The sequence below is a fragment of the Ornithodoros turicata genome, chromosome 4 (assembly GCF_037126465.1).
Source record: "Ornithodoros turicata isolate Travis chromosome 4, ASM3712646v1, whole genome shotgun sequence".
NCBI classification, from domain to species: Eukaryota; Metazoa; Arthropoda; class Arachnida; order Ixodida; family Argasidae; genus Ornithodoros; species Ornithodoros turicata.
The window spans coordinates 54,784,240-54,809,440 of record NC_088204.1 but is presented as its reverse complement, the minus strand read 5'-3'; the positions used below and the strand labels follow the sequence as shown (position 1 = coordinate 54,809,440).

Below are 25,201 nucleotides of genomic sequence, written 5' to 3'. Positions count from 1 at the left end.
CAAAGAATTTGTAGCTGTGTGCGAAAGCCTCATCAAATCAATAATGCTCGCATGCGCATGAATAACAAAAAGGAGACGAGCCAGAGTTATAAATGCGGGGAGAGTGTTCTAATGCTATAATTTACACTTTTATACCACCCACTGTCCAGAGTAAGCCACTTCCTTGATCAATAAGGTAACTCTTCTACACACTCTGGGTGTGGGAAAATCAGGGCAAAAATGCCACACGCCTCCTTGACTGCCCCCCCCCCCCCCCGACTTCCCTGCATTTCAGTTAATTTCATAACATGCGTGCTCTCTGTAGTGCCAACAGTGAGAAACATGCACACACCAATGAACACCATTTTTGAAGGCTCACAATGATCTGCGCAACAAAAAAACATTACAAAAAACATTAACATTACAGTACTATTTGATAGGCAAAAATATATCAATGTTGTTGGAAGGTAACTTATTTAAAAAGCTGGGAAGTTGGTAGGTAATGGAAACCTGATCAACAAGATTGTACCGAAACTAAGGCACATAACATAATTTCATGCGCATAAGACGCGGGACCCATTTTTAGGAACGTTTTAGAAATTTTCGAGCAGATAAGCTGCAGGCAATACGATGCGACTGATTTGTGCGATAAATGAGTTCATAGAGAAGGCCATAAACTCTGAAGTCTGCATGGTGTACAACAAGGGAGGTCAGATCTAGTGTTGTACCAAGATCGGAATGTGCACTTGCTGTGTGTTTTTTATGTATAAACAGGTCAGTGACCTTCCAGAAGCACTGTCACCACTGTCGTTAAAGCTGCTTGGGGGAAGGCACCAGGAAGGTCAGTCTACTCGAATCTGGACGGCCCCCTCGGAACCGCAATCAGAATACAGACATTTATATGTTACCCAATGCTCCAATTTCAGTGAACTGTAATATTTGTATAACAGTTATCATGCTTTTATATTAGTGGATACCTTCCACACGGATAATGGCGGTTATTTGCGGGAAATACAGTGCTTTAATGCTGACACCTTCATGCCATGCAGTAATCTTCACAGTAAATAGCTCTTATGGCGTCTATTACAAATTGCCATCTTTTCCGTTTCATTTGCTCTTACAAGCAGAAGTCTTTACAACCGGTGTCGTCTCCTCCAACATTGCTATAGGCTCAAACTAAGCCAATGTGTCCTCCGTCTCTGCACTGCGTGAGCAGATGACAGGAAACAGCATTAGTGAGCGAGCAGTGTAGTGCTACAAAGTTGCTTTTAGCTGTTTAGTGGCCGCTCCAGATGTCCCAAAGTCCCGATTTGAGCGCTCCAAAAGAGAGGCACCTACTTAACACACCCAATGATGCAAATGCGAGGTAAGCACAGACTTTACCCGGGCTTACCTTAAAAACTCAAACGGAAATCTGCCTACAGTTGGGAGGAGACTTGGAGAACCAGGTTTATGCCAACAGAGAAGGGCACTACCAGTTCTCAAGGAGCAGGTCATCCTGGAGAACTGTTTACTTCTCAGCAGTTTTGAACTCTTGGTAGATTGCCGCAAATATGCAACATTTACATGCAGGTCCTAGTACACCAATGATGACCTGTATGACCAAGCAGCGACAGAAACTGAGCGTGTACCTTTTTGGCAGCAATTAGCGTTTTTTTATGGTGGTGCTGTGTAGTGGAAAGGGTCTGCAACAGCATTTGCAACATCTACATTTATTAAACCAAACGTATCAACTAGAAATTGTTGGGAAGCCTATCAGTGTGATGTGAAATCATAGCAGACAACATCGTACAAAGTCAAGATACCTAAGTGATAGAAGGGTCACCGAATAGTGGGCACAGGAAGCTTGAGTCCTTCTTTGGCTTCAAAAAAGGTGTATGAGAGTGTCAAATCATCAACTTGTTCCAATCTTGGATCCTCCGCATACTCTGGGTCAATGTAGAAGAAGACCGGCATGTCCACCTGCATTGCCAAAAATTGTATGTCATTGATCAACTATGTTCTCAGATGAGCAGTTTATTCATATTTTAAATTACGTGCAGGCTTTATGTTGTACGCTAAAAAAACAGAAAAATAATGATAATGTAAGCTTACACTGCTTCTCTGGGTGCACTACTGTTCTGTGCACCCGCCACTGAAAAAGACTGAATTTGTTGTTTTCGAGTTGAATATCTTCATGAGTGGCACTGCCTCTATGCACGTTTTCTATACTGCATAATGTGCACATTCATTTAATATCACTTTCTTGGAGCCCAAGCACTCCAATCAGGAGCCTCTCTGATGGCTCTCAGTTTCGTTTCTGTGGTGTGCACTGTTCTGCCATTATTCGGAACTCGGAAATGGCAGAAAACGTGTGCACATTTTCAGCTGAGTTCTCTGGAAGGCATTTGACTTTTTACATTAACTGAATCTAGCAGAAGAGTTATCCGCAGTGTGTGCCTTTCTGTTGCACGGGGAGGTCACTGTGACTTTGCTTGAGGGGGTATTGTGTTCTTGTATGAAACTAAAAATAATTTTTGTATTTTGTGTCAGCTTTTGTACCAGTGTTCTCTCTATCCCTCTCCTCTCTTATGTCCCGTTTGATATCTTCGGAACTAAGCTACACATACCAAAAAGTGGTTATACTATTCTGCTGTATGCCTACACGTACCAGTCACTCTCAACTGCTTGCATTGCACTAAGAAATCAAAAGTTATTTTTTAAATGCACATCGAAAGACTCACCTCTTCGTGGGGATTTAGCCGCTGCTCCTCGAAACAAAAGCACTATTGCAACAAGAATGTGCATGTCAGTCATGAAGCCTGCAGGTGTCAGTTATTTCATGCTCACTTGGATTTTGTTAAAGTATTTGCCAGCTTCAAAAGGAATGATGTTGTACGTAGCAATCCCATTTACTGGTTCATTGCTGGGGTTCTTGGCTGAGTAGAATGCCAGCACCGTTTCTCCTGGATAAACCTGCGTGGATAGCGCGTTGTCACGAGCATAAAGTCTGACATATCTTTTAGAAGCCACTGTTGTTGCACTTATTGTATTCTTAGCCTCTCGTTGCTATCTGATTACCTTAAAAAAAGAAAAATCAAATGTTACTGGTGCCGAAAAGGATATGTGCGTTCGTGTACCTAAACAATCGAGCAGGAGTATATAGCGGGATAGGATGCTTCTTATTGACCATACCAAAACAAAAAATATGGCCACTGCCTGTGTGACATCACCGTCATTTTTCTGGGTCCCCAGGGCATCCTCTTCTCATGAATTTCAAGTATTTTATGCACGCTGAGTGGGGGGTCTCCCATTTCTCACTAGGCATCTTCATGAATTCCAGCTATTGTTTTATTAGCACCTGCTGTAATACTCCTATCGAGGAGGTTAAGCTGTAAGTGGCTGTCAGTGCCATTGCATTGTAGAAAATGCACTACATAGTCCCGTCGATATCCTTGTATTTCAACAAAAGGACATGTTTCTGTGTGCCTACCGTGACATCTTGCTGCCTTGGTCTGAAGTTCCAACGCAGTCCGGAGGCAGTGTCTGCATTAAAGGTGACTCTGATCAACCTGTGTGATACTTTCTTCAGTCCAACCATCTTCTCGCCTAGGTCTTCAGCCACTGCTCTCCCACCCCGTCCTGTCGACTGGCCAAGAAAAAGCTTTCTACATATACAAACTAACACGATCTTGAGCCTCCACAGGTAGTTATTGCAACACTGATGGTACTCACTATTTCGATCACACAAGTTTTGGCAACAATGAATTGCGCTGCGATTTTCCACGAAGACAACAGACACTTTTAAAAACAAGCCTCATTTGTATATCCTCCTGTTACAGAAAAATTCTGCGCTGTAGTACTACATCACTGAACGTTATGTTCCAATGTGTGCATATGAGCCTGCGACACCACTGGTCCTGTCGTCTGCTACGGAATATCTTGTGACAAAGCTGCAGGAGGTCCGTGATGTCTTTCCGTGCTCTTCAAACCGCAGGGAATATCCTGCAGCAGAGTCACAAGATATTCCTTCGCAGACGACAGGATCACTCGTGTAGTCTGCTATGAGCATCATGCCTTTCGTGCTCTGCTAACCGTGCGGAATATCCTGCAGTTCAGTCAGAAGATATTCTGTAGCAGACGACAGTACCAGCAGTGTTGTCTGCTATGGGAGTCGTCTTTTCGTGCTCTTCTAACCGTGTGGAATATCCTGCAGCTCAGTCAGAAGATATTCTGTAGCAGACGACAGCACCAGTGGAATTGTTTGCTATACTCCCACTCCCAATATCTCCGCTTCGTGCGAATGTTCAACATTAGACACGGCACAACTACGGTTCCATCAGCAGTTTCTTTTACTTTTCCTTCCACTAGAATACTCTACGGGGATGTCCCTCGTGTGAATACACAGTTATAGTGCTTAAAAACACCATGGATTAATTCAGATGGCACTTGGACTAAAATGGATGAGAAAACTTGCAGAACAGCATGTTTGCTATATACTTATTTACTTTACTGCTATACTAGCTACTGACTATATACTATTTGCAGTCACGTCTCGCTTATCCGGAATTCAGGTATCCAGAACACTCCTGTTGATTACATTACAGGGAACGAACCTGCTACCATTAGCTTTTGACTCAGTTATCCGGAATTTATTACCCGTATCTGGAGAGAAAGCACGGGGACGAATGATCCAAAACCTGAATCATTCTAATTCACTTATCCAGAAATGTGCCAACGGCTTCTGTCCTTGGCACGTGCTGTGTTCGCATTATTCCGGAAATGCATCACATCACACTGGGCCTTCCTCAGAGGTCACTCCATCTTGACGTGTCTTGGGCACAGAGTACAGATGGTAGGCGAGAAGCGGGAGAGTATCAACCACAGGACAAGAAGTCCATATGTGAACGTTTAATTCCAGGCCGTGCTAAAGCATCTCCTGCAAGCAAACTTCTGCCGTACGTGTCAAAGATGTCTATTACTTTCAAGCAGCCCACTTTGCATTACTTTCTGGGGTAACAAATACCAGGGGCGATCTTTTCCTTGTTTCCATTCTTCTGGAGCAATAAAGATGTCTCTTAAAATCTTTGTGTTTCCTTGGAAGTTTGCTTGATTCGCTTATCTGGAAGTTTGTTATCCGGACAAAAAGGGATGACTCCCGTAGGGATAAACGAGACATGACCGTAGTATATTCATACTTGAAGAATGTGGCAAGGCACAAGGACGAACTACACGAAGACGGCATTCAACTTCAGTTTATTGCAGGCAGCCCAGCCCGAGGCTAACCTTGGAGGGACCTGTGAGGTTGATCTTGGGCTCGGCGACCCCTAATACACATCAGTTGAAGTTGAATGCTTCAGCACATGCGCCCTGTGTCTTGTTGCCATTCTTCTAATAATACACACATTCTTTTCTACAGCTTTTGCAATACCTCGGCAAAACTTGCTCATGAACGTGCCTACTCATGCGCACTCTATGCTCACTATGGTCAAAGCTCAGTATGAGCGACTCGCTTTCACCTGTGATCACCAAATGAGCAACCACATATGGGCATGCGTGAGCAAATGAGTGAAAGTGAGCATGCGAGCATGGATCATCGTGACTTGGGGCTGGACTTCATTTGTGAGTCAGCACCATCTTGCCGCTCGAAGAGATTACAAAGCTTAGAACAGGTTCACATCGAGCACCAGGCATGTGTTGTCTTTCTTCATCCTCACTTGGTCTCTACCACATCAGCTCAACTCTCCTCACATGTACTTTACGAGCCCTACAAACTTTGGCTCACTGAGATGAAGTGGCAAACAAGGATGTGAGCTAGAAGCAAGTACATATGAGCACCCAGGAAGCTGAGCCGCTGATGGGTGAGTAGACAGAAAAGCGACTGAGCATGAGGAAACTAACAGAGCCAAGCAGGGGTGACTGAGCATGAGTGAGTGGGAGTCACAAGTGCCAACCTCTAGCTTTTACAGATATGCTCTCACACATAAAAGCACCTTACCCCCCTCCCCCGTAAGCTCAGGAAGAGGTCAGCTTCTGGGGAAATGATTGCTTTTGCTATATGGTATAAGCACCAGAGTTCTCAGCTGCCCTTCCCTTCCAATTGCTGCCGCAAAGGTAACATACGGCGTGCCGTTGGTCAGCCAAAACTTGCGGTAGTTTGTCAAGAACACCAACCTGACAGAAGAGTCTATACAATGGCACAGCGGCATAGCTACAGCCGCCAACGAAGATGGTAAAGGCAGACACGTAAAGCAGAAGGCTCCTGTTTTTTTGTTCGCGGTAGCTACCAGAATACCTAACGAGTGCATAGTTTATTTTTGTAACTCTGAGGGGCGTTTTGCACCGCAGCAGGACAGACAGCATCGTTTGCAAGGTATGTTCGGTAAAAGTTCATCACATTCTGATTTGAGCAGAGCACAAGACAAACTTTCGTACAGACGGAACACACCACACTGCATGTGCGAGACAGCTGGAACGCTGGAAGAGCCGGCAGGGAGCAGGGCGAGCACGCAACACGTAAGAGCATGCGGCATATATATGTTGCCAGCTCGACCGCTCGACCCGCTCAATCTGCGTCGTCTGCGTTTTCCCCCCATTGCCGCTTGTACCCTGAGCAGCGCTTTACTCACCGGAAATTTGATTCATTTTTGTGCAGCTTATATCGCGAGTTTTTTTTTTTTTTGTCCGACTAGAGTCTAGGTCTGACCATACTCTAGCATCCTAGAATCCATCCCCCCAGCTTTTTTTAAACACCCCCTGAAGCTGCTGAGATTGGCCAATACTACAGCTCGGCTACCAATGCAATAGCAATGCTACAAAGCCCGCAAACATGCATCCGTCACACACCTCGCAGCTCAGTACTACCCCAGAGATCACTTTCTGGGGAAGCTATACTGAGATACAAGTGTATAATTCCAAAACTGCGTTCCCCGCAAGCGCATATGGTTGTCCTCTCAATGATTTATCAAGGGATTACTCCCTATACTCTCCTCCCTTTCTTTCCTGTGTACTCTCAACATGGGGGCTTCATTATTTCAACCACACAGCTAGACTTGTCAACAATGATACATTAGAACTTTGTAATTAATTACAATAATGACCCCAAACACACACACACTTGCTTACAATTCTGGAGAAGCAATCTGCTGCCTCTATGCATTGCCGTCATCGTCCACATACTACACCAGCGCTGCTATATTCAATAACACCACGACATCCCCATACAATGTTGTTTCAAATATTTAAAAGTCCATTGTCATTAAATTCCAGCTGCATTGCTCTGAGATCTGTTACATCAAGAATAGAACGCATGCCATTGGGAAAAGTACAACTCGCACAAAAATTTTTTTACCTCTTTTGTATTTGACAACACTGTAGGAATGGCATGCGTTATTGTATAGATATCTGTTGTTCACTGAAGTAAGCTTTCAAACTGCTCACCGAGCGCTCCATAGTAGGTACGCCATTAATGTGCACAACAGGCAATAATTATACAGTTCTGTTTGTACGCTTTTATAGGAAGGGCACACCAACGAAAAATGGTTCTCAAAAAAATATTTTTGAGGATCTGTCCCAAATATTTGCCATACGAGAGAGAAAAAAAAGAGTTGTGCATGTTTGTAGCAAACCTACTACACGAGCATCAGATCAGATCAGATGCTTTCTGGTCGACTCTGAAGGCATCGAAGGCATGCACCCGGAGCTTTCATTTTGCCACAGCACCGAAAATCGCGGTTACGGTGTAGGGCCTAGTCGTCCCTTCATTTGCTCTACATGTTCATGAATTGGTCATCCTCCAGCAGCAGAATAAATGACGATATCAACTTCAAAATGTCCATGTTTATTCTACAACCTCATATATACAGGTGATAGATGTCGTAGAACTTGCAAAAGTGGGTGAAAATACGTTACAACTTTGGTCCATTGTTGCCTACAGCATTCAAAAAATGGGGCTGTACAGAAGACAATATGCTGTAATGCTGCACCCTGTCTTTTTGTCTATTTCATAAGTCTCTGAGTTGTACTGCGGCATCCTGTCATAGCTCCTGCAGCGCTTCCCTTCTTGGTTACAGTACTACCAATGCTACATTTGTTAATGTTATAATAAAATAGAATAATGCACAGAGGGAAGTCACCAGAGCACCAATAACATATGCAATGATAACGCAGATAGTGTGACTGTTGTTCTACTATGTGGTGGCATCTTTGCTTAAAGCAATTGCCACATGTTTTGCATAGATGATGTCAGGATCAAAGGCACACTGGGTAGCTTTGCATTCTTCGGAAGTGCAGGTCTGTTAGCTTTGCTCGTTCTGTGGGCAATTTCTTCGATTATGACCTGTAACAACAATGCCTATTAAACGTGCAATCTTGTGCGACTCGTGGCTTTTGAGACTGAGCCTGCCAGTTACGAGGGAGTGTCTAGATGAAAGCTATTTTTGTAGTTCTCACGATAAATAATAAAATGTTACCACCTGTCACCAGCTCTGACAGCTTCTGCTATTGCAAAGCAAAAAGAAAGAAAAAGCACTTTGTCCCCATTACAGTCTCACCCTGCCCATTTCCTCCACTTCCTGGGTCACTCAGCATCCTTGCCACATTTGGTTCCTCCTTTTTGGAACTACTCTCAAAGCAGGCATATAAAAGAAATGTTGTTCCAGTAGCGAATTATAACCAGATTTTGTGAAAATCATACGTCACCAGGGTAACTTGTTGACAGCCCTGAACCGAAGATTATTTCTTCACATCATGCACATGTGTTCTCAATACACGTAATGCTCAATGCCAAACAGGTACACACATTTTACATTCATCCTTCACAGATTCACCTTTACAGGATGAATGCATGGAAAAAGCAATATACTAGTACATGTATAAGCCATACATCTCCTCATATAATGAAGGACAGAAGGAAAACAAGATAGCATTTTACAACTTTTTACACACTAACCGCATTGCGTTCTCTGCTGTGTTATTACAATTTTCAGAGGCTCTCGTGGGACAAAAATAATGCTGAAGGTAAAGGTAAATTACTTGCATATGCATGGGTTATGAATGATTTAGCTTGTTATAATTCCACCCACAAACACGTTTTGCAGTTGCCAGTCCAGACTGGGTCGGGATTAGCCTCTCCATATTTTTCTTTCATATCCAATCCAATCCTGCTTGTTATAAGCATTCTATGGGACTGCTTTACATGCTACGAGGTCCCTTAAAAAGGAGCAATCATGCAAACAGTTTTGTTCAACTATGTTTTATCAGTGCCCAATTCAATTTACAAAAATGCCTAGAAAAATCAGCACTGCGTGGAGCAGGTTGACCTGGGAGCCTGATATGCTGTCGTGACGTAGGGATTCCAGCGTAACGTAATGAACAACCGTGGTTAAAGGTGTATACGGGTGTGGTTATAGCCGCAGGTCAGTGCGGATACTGTGCAACATAAATGTTTTGAAAGCCGCAACAGATAAAATGCTGATAGAACCGCACATCTCTGCAGTGCGCAGTGCCTCTGTACCTTATGGGGAGCCATAGTAGAGACCACACAGTGAATCCTAAATGGTGTCAAAGTGTACCATCACATGTACGTTGCTGCACCTTAAACTTCTATTACAGGACAGCTATGGATGACATAGCATTCCCGAGAAACTTTGTACACGCTCAGTAGTAAAAAGTTTGCAACGCAACATTTTTGTAATGCAGATTTTTTCCTACAAATGCAGCGACCGCAGATGTGCGGGTATACAGGGTGTTTCAAAAAACGTGTCATTCGGGCTTTATAAAAAAAAAACGGGGCGACGGAAAAATACGGGGTAAACGGCATTTGTGTGGCAACTGAATTTGCCATCTTGCAAAAATATCTTCATTCGATTTTAATTAAAAGAAATTGAATTTCTTTAATTGAACTCCAAAATTTCCCAAGTCAACCTAACCTTTTTCTTACAGAATTAGACAGCCCGTAGCGGACTTAGTCAGATCCACCAAGAAATCCGCTCGATATTGCAAATGGAACTGCCCAAAAAAAGTCCCAAAACTGAGGCTTCAAAGTTTCGGGTATTCAACGCCGCACCAAATCAGTCGCAAAGATGCGTGGAGAGGGAGACATGCTCCTGCCCCCATGAAAGATAGAAGGTAAAAAAAAAAAAAAAAAAAGAGGCCGGGAAAAAAGAGGCGGAATCATTTTTTTGCCGCTTATCAACGTATGGTGGAATGTCACCCGCCTTGTTATCGGCGCGTCTCGTGCTGTACACCGGTCCGGCGATAAATTGTTCTAGCTTCATGGGGGCAGGAGCATGTCTTCCTCTCCGCGCATCTTTCGGACTGGTTTGGTGCACCGGTGAACACCCGAAACTTTGAAGCCTCAATTTCGGGACTTTTTTTTGGCAGTTCCATTTGCAATGCTGAGCAGATTTCTTGGTGGATCTGACTAAGTTTGCTACGGGCTCTCTAATTCTGTAAAAAAAAAAAAAACGTTAGGTTGACTTGGGAAATTTTGGAGTTCAATTAAAAAATTCAATTTCTTTGAATTAAAATCAAATGAAAATATTTTTGCAAGATGGCAAATTCAGTCGGCCGTATTTTTCCGTCGCCCCGTTTTTTTATGAAGTCCAAGTTACACGTTTTTTGAAACACCCTGTAGACGCTTTGTGCAAAGCATACTCCGCGCCACGGAAAATCCTAGCGACAGCCACAGGAACTAGTTGCGCGAGTCCGTTCAGTTTTCTAGGGCTATTTGTACGCTATTTGTTCTCAATTCAGACACGAATTTCCAACTAGCTTGACTTTGTCGCTTTGTCCGACTCAGATGAGACTTCTGCATCCCTTTGTTGGAGATGGAACCTTTACAAGGCTGCCGTAAAAAGGATAAAAGAAAACACACACAAGCACGGTGCGCACGACAAAATGCTAAAAGAATTGTAATAATGCTGACATCCCTGCTTCTGCACATAGTCTTCTGCCTTATTCTGCTTCTGCTGAGGACCAAACGTCGTTCGGAGTTTACAGCGGTTGAAATCCGCAAAGTTCCACAACCGAAACCGATTCACACATTTTCAATTTTCATGAAGCCTGCCACATGCACTTTTGACTGGTTTCGATATCTGACGACTCACACAAAAAGTTCGCTTTTCCACCGCTACCTGGTCACGCAAAGCGCCACCTTTAGTCTCTGCACGAGGCGTATAGGTGCTCAACATCTGTGCGGATGCAGATGCTATTAACTCGTGTGCTTGGGAATGCGGTTGCAGATCTCACATGCTCGGATAATGTGCAGATGCGGATATTGACAATCTTGACAAAGCACGACATTACACTGCCTGCTGATTTCTCATCATATGAACCGAAGCGTGGCATCAAAAACCACTTCACAGTATAAGACATGCCATGATCTTTGGCATCTTGCTGTTCACTTTCTTCAAGTTTTGTGTTAGCACACCAAAGCATCTATGGCTATGAGCAATGTATAGATGAGGAACAACAGCAGCCGGAAGGTGCTATTGTGCATGCTTGGCAGACTTCACGGGGAACAACTGACATTTGTCTACTGAATCAAAAGAGTACCTTATACAGCACAGTTCGAGGTGGAATTTGACCTCAAGCAACCTCAGAGTTTTAAAGGAGCATGGAAGGTATTTCGGACATAATAGTATTTTACTGTGTGATATGAATGAGCTGCCTTCAAGAAATTAACGATGAAAGATTAAAGTCACTGAAAAGGTTAGCCAGCTGTAGGACTCGAACCCATATCTTCTGGATTACCAGTCCAGGGCTCTACCAATTGAGCTAAGCTTACACGCCTTCTCAAGACCTTTTCAGTGACTTTCATCTTTCATCGTTAATTTCTTAGGCAACTTGAGGCCTTGTATGTGATTGTCCCTTCTATGGTGTTCCAGCCTCAGAATATCAGTTTCTCTCATCTTCAAGAAATGCCACGCAAGGTACCTTTACCTTTGGGAAGCGCACATTCCCTGCAAAAATTAGTTTACAAGAATGCACGCAGTGGCGGCGAACTCTCACAGCTCGTTCTGGCATGTTGTGATGTCAGATTGTCCAAGTACTTTTATTGGCTGCCGAGAATCGTCTGCTAGGAGCAGGGGAGCAAGGCGACCAACCAACTACTTTGTGTTTGACGCAGGATATTTGGTGCCAAATACAACCGCAAATGGAAAGAAAGAAAAAGAAGACACATATCAACAGCACAGACCGCCAGCCAAGGGAAAGGGCTCTTCTGAGCAGCAGGATTGAAAGTTCTCTTGTGCGATAGGATTGCACACACTGTAATCTCAATGTCTACTCCCTCTGACACATATTTTTTAGCCCTTGCATGCTCCTTTAATGTAATCCTGAAGTAACTTTTGCATAGTTTTATCTGCACTCTGTAGCATACGTTAATGCAATCCTTCATGTGGCATCTGAACTGGGAGCGCAAGATACATGGACAAAGAACGGAGAAACGTTCTTTGTCCGTGTATCTTGCGCTCCCAGTTCAAATGTCTCATTACTAACTAGCCCAATATGCCCCGTGCAGCGCCTATAGGGGCACCGCAAGCGAATCCCCTAGCGGGAGGAGCGCGCACTTTTTCCGGGGCTCGCAGCCTAAGATATCTGTACTATACATCGTGGAGCCTTCTTCAATTTCACGAAGCAATTTCCTTTCCAAGGAAAATTATTTGGTAAAAAACTATAAGATGCTTTAAATCCCGATTAGCACCAGTGATTAAAATCGCGATTAAAATCAAGATGCTATAAATCCCGCAATCCTGATGGTACATCAAATGAAGAAGAGCATGCTTATGTTGGGAATGTAAGACAGGTTGTGTCAATTTCTGACATCTCAGCCACGCGGCATTTTGTTCTTAGTGAGTAAGTGTAGAGTGAGAATGGTTGTTCTTAATTATTGGCTTTTGCAAGGAGCTTGGGCTCGAAGGAGCAGGCTTCCCTAGTAAAGGGGAAGGAAAAATACACTGAACATACGAAGTACTTCCTGGATCAATTGACATAGCGCCTTCTTCAATATGGTGATTACATATGATGGTGGGCATCCACGGCGAGCTATCTTTACTAAAAGAAACAACGAACGAAGTTCGCTTAGCTTCCCGACAGTGGTTAACATCTCTCAAAGCGAACATGTTTCACTGCAGCGATCCACTTCCATCTTCTCTCCTTTTCGTGAGGCTTTCCAGGAAACGAATAAAATTTTGTTCCAGGCGGTTCACTTCTATAAGTGAATGCAGATTTCACCACGCAACAATTGTTCTTCGACTTCTTCGGTGCCATACAACGTACAACAAACACACAACAACAACAGGCTGGCTGGACGCTGCGCGCTACGGAGCCCCGGAAAAACTTTCCGCGCTTGACGCAGGGCGGAGCGAGAAGCGCTCTGCACAAGGCGTATACTCAACCCTTCTCACCTTCATGTGGACTTCAAGAGGTCTTAGAGCAGTGTTGATGTAATGCACAAAACACTGAACATAATTTTGATAAATGTGTCAAAAATGTAAATGGATCCTGTGGGAGTGTTCTGGAGAATATAGGGTGACATGACTCCAAGACATTTACCTTGTTCTCCGCACACACCACAGCGTCTGCGCCTCGTTCCCTCTGGAGCTCCTGTACCCTGCTCCCGGCGGCCTGCTCCCTGTACTCCGGTTCTTCCCGGTTGCATTCCTGTTTGTGGCCGTCCTGTAATAGAAAAGAGGCGGCAGGGGTGCTCTTAGTGCATATTGCTGATACATATCGTTATGTGCATGTTTCACATAGGTGAGAAGCTGGTACACTGTAACAGTAGAAATTCTCCGAGCATGCATACCTAAAAAAATCTTACAAGCCCCCAAAACAACAAATTTTATTTTCAGATGATAAATGAGGGGTCTCTATACCCGACTGCTGGTGGTGATGTGGGGAATGAAATAATGAGCCCCTTCGCAATATGGACCAAAGTCCTATCGTGTGCAAAAAGGCCGAAGAGCTTTGAGGGCAGAACGTTGGTGGGCTGGATTTGGTCATCGACCAAACAATTTTGGTAGAGAGAGGGGGTGAGAGTCCAGCTGATTAAGAGACCCAGAGAGTGTGGCTTGGAAAGGTTGGTAATGTGGCCAATGATGAAGAATGTGCTCCAGATCCTCTAGCAAAAAAAAAGAAAGTGAAAGAGAAAAGATAGAAAAAGTTTGTAATATGAATACGTTTTATATGATTACATTTTGCAGTACCCAGTTGATATGGCCGGGCTCAAACCCAGCCAAGGACAGTGGCAACTTGGTTGAAGGGTACAAGTTGCTCAGACACGTTGTCTTCCGCGAGGGAAGTTGAGTGTGGTGTGCCGTGTGTCGAGATTTCGGCACATGTTGAAGAACCCCCAGGTGGGCAAAATTAATCCCCAAACCCGATCACGGTGGCATCACTCATGATTGCAGTTGTCTCACGACGTAAAGCCCCGAATTATAAGATGATATGAGTGTCACACACATCCTACACAATACCCCTATAACATCACAATCCTGGGAAAATCCCTGTGGTACACGACACGAAGAACCACAAACTTCACGTGAACAAGCATAGTATTGCACAGCAGCCATGTCTCTTTTTTTTTTATCTACTCTGATGCAAGGGGTATTAACACTCATATTTTGTATTGTAATGCTAACCAAAATGCTTCCCAGCAATCGGCATCATCATACTAATACATACTATTATTTTGCTGTGTCACCATGCTTTTTCACAAATTTTTGTCACAGAATGGCAGTGACAAAAATGAAATCGGGTTACTTGACAATCAGTTGGAAATATATGGGTGCTACAGTTAGGATAGCTTATACAATACTTAGCTTCATTATAATAATAGTTATGAGATAACTGACATTAGGTACTCAAATGAAAGATATCTTCAATTTTTCATATGCCATGTGACAGTTCCTGGTGTCCCCCACATCCAAAATATAAAAATAAAAGAAGAAAACAGCAGGGATTAAAAGTAACAATGTAGATTTGCTTTTAGTAGATATCAAATAATTTCCAAAGAATTATGTCATTAGAATTACTTCAAGTGGTTGCTTAATTGTATCATGCACTATTGTACAAGGAATACAACAAATTATTATCGGACTTGTAGCTAAAGGAGCAGCGAAAAGACATTTAGGATCGCTCAAGTAATCAAGAAGTATATCAGGAGCATTTAAAAGTGATAAAACCCCAGCGATGGGTAAAAAAGGACAAAGGTCAGAACAAGTAAAAGACACACAACAGGTTTTATCGCATTTAAATGGATTACCAACCTGCCCAGATTTTAATGTTGCTCAATATCAGGAGCAACTATGCAAAATATTTTCCTGGACAGTGTCATATAATTGCACAATCCAGTTTACAAAAATGCTAATAGAATCAAGCATGTGCGAAGCACCATGCCTCCATGGCGTTGAAGGCACAGTCCAACCTGCTGCCATGAATCTCGAGAGTAGGAAATGTAGCACAGCGAGCCAGAGTGAGCTCATATTTCCTACTAAAGCATTGTCTGTCCCCTCTCTTACAGGACACCTGAGGAAGTCGGAGCAGCTCTAGAGGGTGTGCAGATCAAACATTTCTGCGTTGCATGCTACAGGTAAGTTGTGATAATTGTTCCTGACGTAGAATTTACCTCTTCCCGATCATTTATGTGGCTGATGTGTTGACGTATCGATTCCAGCATCCCAGCATTCCTTGCAACAACAGTACAATAGACTCACTGAAGCATGGTACAAAGAAGACTTCCTCTGGAACCAGTTAATTGATATTGGGAAACCACCGAGGATTGAGAAAGATCAAAATGATGGAAGTAGATATATATCAACCATTCTTTCATGGCTTATCGCATTCCATGAGAAAGCAAGCCAGCAATGAAGGAAGGTGGGTAGCAGACAGAGTAAACACTACATTCTTTGACCCCCTTTCAGGGCAAAGCGAACCATGAAAGATGTGAGATCAAAATAGAAGCCAATACATAGTTTGCAAGAAGAACGAGGCATACAAAATCCCACCATGTTGCAGGGCCCGTTACATAGGCCAAACTAGAAGGTGTGTGGTGGAAAGACAGGGTATCTACCGAACTGCAGTGTTTCAAATGCTCAGACTTTTCCAGGCTTTCACTTACTATTGCAAGCGAATTCCCTGACCAAAACAACGTTCTGATACAGATCACTCATAAAACAGATAATTGAGTATCAGTAAGGTTGCCCTACTATTCTGCCTCTGAGCTCGACATATTGGCCAAGTGCTACTCGCGGTAACGTTGCGGCGGCATGGCTGCTCAACCACAGATCAGCACTCGCAACTCCCTGCGCATCGTCACGGCACTTGTCTGCGATTTTCCCTGACCTCCGCTGCTTTCGTTGCACATTCCCTGATAATTTCCTGACTGTTCTAGTCTAAACAAAATTCCCTGACAATTCCCGGTTTTCCAGGTTCGTAGACACCCTGAAAGATTACGAGAACATTCCAGATATATCAAAAACAAGGATCCAAATTCAGAGATAGCAAAGCACGTAGCGACTTATCCGGATTGTCAACCTCTTAAGGCTTAAGACCCCTTAAGATTGTATGAATTATATAAATGGTACAAAACAACGTGTGATTCAGGAGGCAGCCTTGTTTGCGAGTACCACCCGGTGCATCAGTAATGCATCTATCGACCTCAGTCTCCTCTGCTCAACCTTCTTTCCCTATGATTGTTCATTAAATAGTTCTTGCTAATCTGAGTTTCTGTTCTCGTATGATCCCCAAACTCAGATAAATATGTTCACAGTCCTACTAGCTTGCATACTACTTCTTTCTTCTATACAGACTTACTATGCTACCCAATGCTCCTATTTCTGGAAACTAAGTGTTATCATGCTTTTCTATTAGTGGACAACTTTCACGCAGATATCGGCGGTTATTCGCGGGGGATGCGGTACTTTAATGTAGACATCTTCACGCCATGCAGTCATCTTCACAGTAACCAACTCCTATGGCGTCTGTTACAAATTCATATAATTTCCATTTCGTTTGCTGTTGCAAGAAAAAGTCTCCACAACAGCCGTCATCACTTCCAACATTGCCATAGGTTCAAACTAAGCCAATGTGCCCTCCGTCTGTGCACTGCATGAGCAGACAACAGGAAGCGGCATTAGCGAGTGACCAGTGTAGCGCTCGAAAGTTGCTCTTTGCTGTTTAGTGGCAAGAATGGCCAGTAAACATTTAGTGTCTCATACTCCCAATTTGAGTGCACCAAAAGAGAGGCGCCTGCTTAACGCACCCAATAAGAGTGCGCCAATCACAGCCATGCTTTCAGCAGCCATAGCCACTGAGACAAGCCACCATCAGCAGCCATATGGGCCAGTGGACTTTTGTGCTCAAAATCATCTGTGGTGATTGGCTGAAGTGGACAACGTCAAGACTACACATGTCCTCGTAGTGTGGAAAGACAAGGAGGCACTGAGGAGTCCTTCTTGAGTCTAGTAGGCAAGCACACTGAGGTGCCATGAGGCTGCCATGATGTTACACCGCTACCAGAGTTACCACTCATGGACACAGCTTTCCTACGTGTCCATTACTCAGATTGTCTTGAATTCTGGATTACAAGTTCACATTAATGCAAATGAGCAAGCTGTCACCAAGCCCTCAGACTCAGAGAACTGTTCTATTGGTTCACAGTATTGTTATGTAGTTGCTATTGTTAACGACAGGTTGCTCCCCAAGTCAAGTGCGTGAATTGCATCACGGTTGCACTGCGTGATGCAACCGTGTCTCCCTCGCGCGGGCCAGTCGGCTCCCAGTCTTTGACTCATGTAACCATGTAGAAAGTGCTGCCCGCACACATTAAAAGTTGTTGTTTGCATTAACCCAACTCGTCCGATACACAGGTGCGACGGCAGCAGGACGACCTGTTGTCGTCTCTCTCGTTACACCTTTTTCGTGCACAATAGTTATCTTGACATTCCGATGTGCATGCCAGGCGGCGCAACCGCAACAAAGCATCTGACAACTTACCTGGAGGATTTTGCGGGACTTGCCCATTTCTCAAATATTTTCTCAGAGCTTCAGATAACTTTCTCATCTGTAAATATATTTTGTAATAATGCTGTTATAAACTCGTTATTACATAAGAGTCCAAAGTGCAAAAAGCAAAAAATGAATGAAAAAGTAAGGAAGAAAGGGAATAAAGTAGCTCTTGCTTTGAAGACAGGGGTTCCAGATGTCATGCTAGCTGTCGGGTGTTTATTTACTGCTTATTGGGATGCATATTTCTAGTATTGCTGACAGGAAAAGTATTACAAGTCCCACAACAGCTTCAGTTTAGAACACTAGTTAGGTGGATGTAAGACAACAAAGTGCCACTGCCCGAACCTACATGCATGAATGGCGCTTTTTACTACATCATGCACAACTGCACGTCAACCAGTGAGGACATGCAGGACTAACATACCGTGAAACTACTTCTGGCCATTTTCAAAGCAGTATTAAGCTCAGGTTGCAATTCATTAATTTTTTATGGTATCAAGGTACTTTGACTACACTGGTAAGCTGATGATAAAACATGAACACGTATCTGAGAATTGAATGACTGAAACTGTCTACGGACAACCAGGCTTCTTTGTGTGTATCTTTTAAGGTTGTCCAAGTTGGGGGCATGAGGGATTGCCTTGATAACGACACTTGCACCCACTTGAGATAAATGGCACATGTGCGCAATTGAAAGAAAGATAAAGCAATGCAACAAAAGACTCGAGGCACAAGCAAGGCAGATTAATGGAAGCAGTGGTAGAATAATCCTATTGCGTGCCAATAATCCATAATGTGTGCTTGGAATAAAGATAAGGGGTGCAACACATGGCTAAAAACAGTGCAAGCTGGCACTAGGAGGTATTTCCTTCCGTGGGTTTGAGGCATGAGTAAGGCAGTTCGATGGGAGCAATGGCGGAACAAACGTGGCAAGCTAGAGTTGCTGTTTCCTTTAACTGTATAAGTGGTTAAATTCATGGGCTCAATAATTTGCAAATTTGTGAGAAGCCAGGATCAGGCAATTATTCGCAGAACCTTAAATTCGCGGTGCGTAGACCCTGCATCTTAGGGGCCCTCCACCTTGAACTTACTGGAAGAAGCTAATAAAAAGTAACACCACTAGGTAACTTGTTCAATTTGTCTTCCTTTTGAGCACTTCTGATTGAAAGGACTGCGATTAGGGGGTCCTACTCTGTTCTCTCGGTTGTATCTGTGTCAATGCTGAATTGCCCTGTCTTCCGTCATTCTTGTCATCGCATCGAGAAAGTGCTCGATAGTGATGCGGCAACTTTTACAAAAGCCTATCCGTGTGGCAGAGTGCATACACGCTTGCTGGATGATCTAGGCTTATAAGGAACTGGAATGACGCCTACATCCATGAGGGATTCGTACGTAAAGGCTGGACTACTGTCTCGAGTTGCAGCAGCGAACTGAACACTTTGCAAGGCAATGCAGTGTAATAGTGTAAGAAACCCCGTGTACATAAGTTGCCTCAGCGTTCTGGGTCAAATTTCTTACATATTTCGTTCACATATTTTTCTGTCATTGGTTCGAATATTTCGAGGGACCTTAAATTCGCGAACAATAGGTCCTTACGAAAATGACTACTTATACAGTATTAGGTGATGCAGGTGGGTCGGGCACAGAGCCTAGTGGGATAAGAATGAAATCCTGCAAATTTGAAAGAGAAGAGAGCCCTGTGGATTTGTGAAATATAATAAATGATAAATAATGATATAAGAACAAATATAATAAGAAATAATAATCTGTTACCCATCTCGTCACCCAAACAGGTGCAAAACAACGTCTCATACTCAACCAATGCAACAAGCACTTCCACGACCTTTGAACATAGCTACTCAGGATTTGTTCAATTCCTCCAAGCGTAACATAAAAAAAATATTTTTGCATGTAAAATGGTGAAAAAGGTAGAAATAACATAATTTTGCTTACATATATAGTTACCACATTTTGTATTTTCTTATATGACCTTTGTGTGTTCAAATGTGCATGAATGTGTATCATCATGTTGCCACAGTAAGGGGCCAGTGGCCCAGTCAAGCTGTGAATAGTGGCTTTTGTCACCAGTTACCTGTCACTCAGTGACAAAATAAATGAATAAAATAAATCAATAAAAATAATTGTTACATTTAAAACTTTCTACGGCAGCACTGCCGCCATTACTGACACTTTATCACATCTGGCTGTCCTAGGGGGAAATTAACTGCAGGATTCATTTTTAAAGCACTGGGAGGGTTGTGAGTAAGCAGAGTTCAAGTCAAGTTTCTACATGCCTAATGCATTCTTCCGTGAGGCCATGGAAGCTCTCGCATGACAGCCCAGGCAAGAGAGCAAAATGGTTCAGGTGAGAGCATGAAATGTTGTCATAGTACAGGTCCCAACAAAAGTTTACGGAACACGTGAGCGGTGTATTTTCTCCTCAGTGCGACACCCTACCGGTGTGCGGAAATGGGCTCGTTCACTCGTTCAGAGAGATGAGCGAGTGCGCTGGTAGCGACAGATCACGGTAGTTACGGTATGGCTTGAACGTGCTCGAAAGGTGGTTGGAATTTGTCGCTGCCAGCGCACTCCACCGCCCCTCTGAACCAGTGAACCATCCTGCTTCCGTTTGCCGCTAGGATGTCGCACAGAGGAGAAAATATACCGCTCGTGTTTTCCCTAAACTTTTGTCGGGACCTGTACTTACAAATATGCCTCATGGTTCCTGAATCTGCAGCAGATAAAAGGCTAAATTTGAGTAGCCAACAGATGTCATGGCACTCCTCAAATATTCACATTCACACTCTTGATGCATATCAAGTTTGCCAAGATCAGGACAAAAGGAGGTGTTCACCTGGTCATCCTTTTAACGATAGATTTGCAGATAAAAATGGCTGGGGCAAGAGGATGCACTATCCCCCTCCTCGTCCGAGGAATGTTTAAGCCCACCAAGGAATGTTTAAGCCCACTAAGTTTAAGGATCTTGAACAATGGCAATCCATCAGAATATCGTGCTATACCATCCATGAAGACTCCAAAGTTCAGGCAACAACACTGTCAGAGACGATGTTTAATGATTACATAGTTACAAAGGCATGTCCGAGTATATCGACATATCGAGTACATCTGATCATTGATCTGGAGTCTGGCTTCGGCTCCTTCTTTGGCTTGGAGATGCCGATGGCGATAGGTGCGCCTACTATCTACTATGCGCTGACATCCCCCTTTTTCTCTTTTTAGAGGTTGAGTCTCACGACAGGCTTGACAGAGCGACCAGACCTGGTCAGAGTTCTGTCGTCTTCTGTGTCGTCGTCAAAAGTTGAATGGGTGACTTGCTGGGGCACACAGTGCTCGGCACTTCTTGTCTGAGTGTCTGTCCTCTGCTGTTCTGCTTTTGTTGGACGGACGAAAGATGTATTGCAGCGATGTAGACCTTTCTGTGTTTTAACAATTACCGAACGGGGTTCGTCCAAGTGTCGTATGACCGTACCAGGGATCCAGCGTCTGTGTCCTTCCCACACTTTGACTGATTGGCCTACAGCCATTTTCGGTGCTTGCCTTGTGTGCTGATCACCATACCTCTTCTGCTGGTCACGTTCTGTATTCAATTTGTGTTTCACACCTTGTATTACCTTTGGCTGTAGTAGTTTGCTGTGCATTGGAATGGTAGTCTTTGTTCTTCGGCTGTACAGTCTCTGTGCTGGTGATCCCAGCCCTTCATTCCTTGGTGTGTTTCTTAGGTTGAGGAGGGCCATTTGTATGTCACTTCCATCTAAGGCACATTTTCGAAGTACACTCTTGGCTGTCTGCACTGCTCGTTCAGCGAGGCCGTTAGATTGTGGGTATCTCGGACTTGAGGTGATATGATGGAATTCCCAGTCTTTGGTGAAGTTCTTGAACTCCTTCGCTGTGTAGCAGGGGCCGTTGTCGGTTTCAAGGACCTTTGGTATACCGTGAGTGGCTAACCATTCCTTCATGACATTGACAACTTCCTGTGCAGACTCTCCACGTAGTTTTCTGAAATCCAGGTAACCCGAATAGCTGTCTACTATGACAATATATGATTGTCCTTCAAAACTGAATAGGTCTGACGCCACTCTTTCCCAGGGTAGATCGGGTATCTCTTTCATGTGGAGTGGTTCCTTTGCTGGTTTTCTTTCTGTGGCTTGGCATGTTTTACATCTTTCTACATAATTTCTGACGTCTGTTGTTAGGCCAGGCCAGTATACTGTTTCTCGTGCCCTTTTCAGGCAACTGTTGCTGCCAAGGTGTCCTGCATGTATCTGTGATAGTATTCTTTTCCTCCACGCTTTGGGGATGACAATTCTGTCATTCCTGAAAAGTATGTCCTCGTAAACTGCAAGTTCATCTCTAAAGGACCAGTATAGTTTTAGTGTTTCACTGAGCCTTTTTGTGTCACTTGGCCAGCCGTTTTTTGTGGTTTCCATGATCTCTTGAATGTCTTTGTCTTCTGCAAGATCCTTTTTGAGTTCGTTCATCGTTTCTGGCGACATAGGTGCTATTGCCAAGACTTGTAGGTCTTGTGTGCAAATGTCGGCGGACTCGTTATCGACACAGTCTCTGCTAAGCAAGTCTGCAATGACAAGCTCTTTTCCTTTCTTGTAGACTATTGTTGGTGCGTACTGTTGTACATCCAGCAGAAACCTTTGTAATCGGGGAGGTGCTCTACTCAATGGCTTTCTTGCGATGTTCTCTATTGGTTTGTGATCAGTCTCAATGGTCAGTGGTCTTCCATATATATATTGATGGAATTTCTTGCACCCATATCTGATTGCCAGTGCCTCTTTCTCGATTTGTGGATAATTCTGCTGAGCTTCTGTCATTGCTGCAGATGCATATGCGACAGGATTTCCTTCTTGTAACAGCACTGCTCCCAAGGCTTTGGAGCTGGCATCGACCGATATGGTTACTGCGCCATTGACGTTGTAATACTGCAGCGTCGGGGCAGTCTTTAGTGCCTGTTTTATGTCTGCTAGCGCTTGCATCTGTTCTGACGTCCAAAGGAAGTCTGAATCCTTTGTAATGAGCTTTCTGAGTGGTACCGTCTTGTCTGCAAGGTTTGACACGAACTTTTGCAAGTACTGTATCATACCTAGTAGCCTTTGTAGTTCAGTCTTGTTCTTTGGCTCCCTGACTTGATCAATTGCGGCTACTTTGTCTTGGTCAATCTTGAGTCCATCTGCAGTTACCGTATGACCAAGAAACTTGACCGAATTGCTGTCAAACACACACTTGTCTCTGTTAAGCTTTGCACCGGCTTCTTTCAGTGCTTCCATGACTTTGTGTGTATATTCTTGTAGCTTCTCGCTTGTTTCAGCATACACCAGGATGTCATCCATGGAGTTGACTGTGTTTGGCATACCTTCTAGGATTCTGCTGACAACCTGTTGGAAAACCTCTGGTGCTGTAGCTATGCCAAATGGGACTCTCTTGAAGCAGTACCTGCCCCAGGGTGTGCTGAAGGCCAGATACTTCTTTGTGCGTTCTGACACTTTCATTTGCCAGAAACCTTTCTTTAGATCTAAGAGAGTGAACCGCTTGGCACCTCTGAGGTGAGCAACAATCTCTTCCAGAGTCTTGAGTGGGTAGTTACGTCTGATTAGAACCTTATTGAGTTCTACTGGGTCGAGGCAGATCCTTATTTTTCCTTTCTGTTTCACCAGGACCATCTCGCTGCAAAATGGTGTTGGTTCCACGACTTTTTCAACTATTCCTTTCTGTTCCATGCTGAGGAGTTCCTGCTTGACTTCCTCCATAATCGCATATGGAACTTTTCTTGGTGGCCTGTTCACCAAAGTCTTAGTTGCTTCCTCTTTTATGTCAGCATCATACACAAAGTCTTTTATGCATCCCATACCTTGAAATATTTTGTCGTCCTCTTGTACTGTTTGGACAGTGTGCACTCTTCTTACCAAGTTGAGGGTCTCGCACGTGCTATGACCTAAAACTGGTGTTACATCTGAGTCCACAACGAGGAATCTCAGCTCTGCTGTCTGTCCATGTACAATGCATGTAGCTCTTACTTCTCCAATCACAGGAATTTTGTGATTGCTGTAGGACGAGATCCTCTTGACAGATGTCTCAAACACCTGTAGTCCCATTTCTTGGACTACTTTGTATGGGAGGACATTGCACTGGGCTCCAGTGTCTAACTTCATAGTGACTTTGGTTCCATGTCTGAATTGGATTTCTTCATGCCACGCTGTCTTGTTTTCCTCAGTCTTCAACTCGGACACGTACATCTCTTCTGTGTCATGTTGTTCATCAATCGTGTGGACGTTGTGTTGTGCTAAGTTTCTGCTCGTTCGGCACACAGCTGCAAAGTGTCCCATCTTATGGCATTTGTTACAAGTTTTGCCATATGCGGGGCATTCTCTAGGTTTGTGGAACCTTCCACAAAACGTACACGCTTTTCTTGGTCCTGTCTTTTTTTGTGTTTGCTCTTTCATCTCTGTGTCCATCTTTTGTGTACTCTTCGTTTTCTTCTTCGTAATAGAGTCCACTACCTTTGTATCTTTGTTCGCTATCTCTTTGAGCTGTTGAGATGCCTGTTCACTTGCCCCACACGTGTTGACCGTTTTCTGCAGATCGATCGTCGGATCGCTCAGTAATTTTTCTCTGACGTCGTCGTTCCTGATACCGACGATAATACGGTCTCTAAGTAGCTCGTCTGTCAGCTCGCCAAACTGACATTTCTTCGCTTGGAGTCGTGCGGCGGTAAGGAACTCGTTGAACGTCTCGCCTTCTTTCTGCTTCATTTCGTTAAACTTGTATCTTTCATAGGCGTGATTAGCTTTTGGCGTGAAGTGTTCCTTGAATCTCTGTTTCACGACTTCCAATTGCTTCTTTTCTTCATCGCTGAGGGAAAGCGTTCTGTACACATTCTGCGCGTCCGGACCGATAACTGTCATGAAGTTGGCGACTTGGACTTCTGGGGGTTTCTTGTGCAGTTGTATGGCTGTAGCATACCATTCATAGCTCTGTAGCCAATCGTCCCATGTGTTCGGCGACTGCGATGACACATCGAGAGGCTTGGGCGTTTTCAGACCACAGTCTGCCATAGTTTCGGAATACCTACTAGCGTATTTTCTTGCCTGTCTTTTCCGGCGCCGTCTTCTATCCGTTCTTTTGCGCTACATTGTTTCTTCTTGAGGTCTTCTGTCTGCTGTTTCTAATCCCACTTCTGACACCATGTCAGAGACGATGTTTAATG

The 25,201-nt window shown here is 43.9% G+C and overlaps 2 protein-coding genes across 2 annotated transcripts in view; both read right to left on the bottom strand.

The window, feature by feature from the left end:
• Window positions 1–1,670: 1,670 nt before the first annotated feature.
• Window positions 1,671–6,474, bottom strand: LOC135391570 (cytochrome c oxidase assembly protein COX11, mitochondrial-like). Its single transcript, XM_064621864.1, has 5 exons — window positions 6,133–6,474; window positions 3,452–3,607; window positions 2,809–2,934; window positions 2,703–2,744; window positions 1,671–1,941 (listed from the first exon to the last, which is right to left on the bottom strand). The coding sequence occupies exons 1-5, from the start codon at window positions 6,319–6,321 to the stop codon at window positions 1,801–1,803; spliced, it is 654 nt and encodes a 217-aa protein (XP_064477934.1). The 5' UTR covers window positions 6,322–6,474; the 3' UTR covers window positions 1,671–1,800.
• A 1,303-nt stretch (window positions 6,475–7,777) lies between these two features.
• The window catches only part of LOC135391567 (DNA topoisomerase 3-alpha-like), a 40,963-nt gene continuing 23,539 nt past the window's right edge, over window positions 7,778–25,201 (bottom strand). Inside the window, exons 17-19 of the mRNA XM_064621862.1 lie at window positions 17,956–18,022; window positions 13,516–13,638; window positions 7,778–8,296 (exon numbers count right to left, since the gene is read on the bottom strand). Of these exons, the coding sequence (XP_064477932.1) occupies window positions 8,256–8,296; window positions 13,516–13,638; window positions 17,956–18,022 (231 nt within the window). The 3' untranslated portion in view covers window positions 7,778–8,255. The remainder of the gene's footprint in view (window positions 8,297–13,515; window positions 13,639–17,955; window positions 18,023–25,201) is intronic.

Excerpts from the sequence above, each read along its gene's own strand:
- LOC135391570 (XM_064621864.1), bottom strand. The coding sequence starts at position 6,321 with ATGCTGTCTGTCCTGCTGCGGTGCAAAACGCCCCTCAGAGTTACAAAA. Across the intron at positions 2,935-3,451 it reads CAAGGCAGCAAGATGTCACG|GTTTATCCAGGAGAAACGGT; the intron begins GTAGGCACACAG and ends CTATCCACGCAG. Across the intron at positions 2,745-2,808 it reads AATACTTTAACAAAATCCAA|TGCTTTTGTTTCGAGGAGCA; the intron begins GTGAGCATGAAA and ends TTGTTGCAATAG.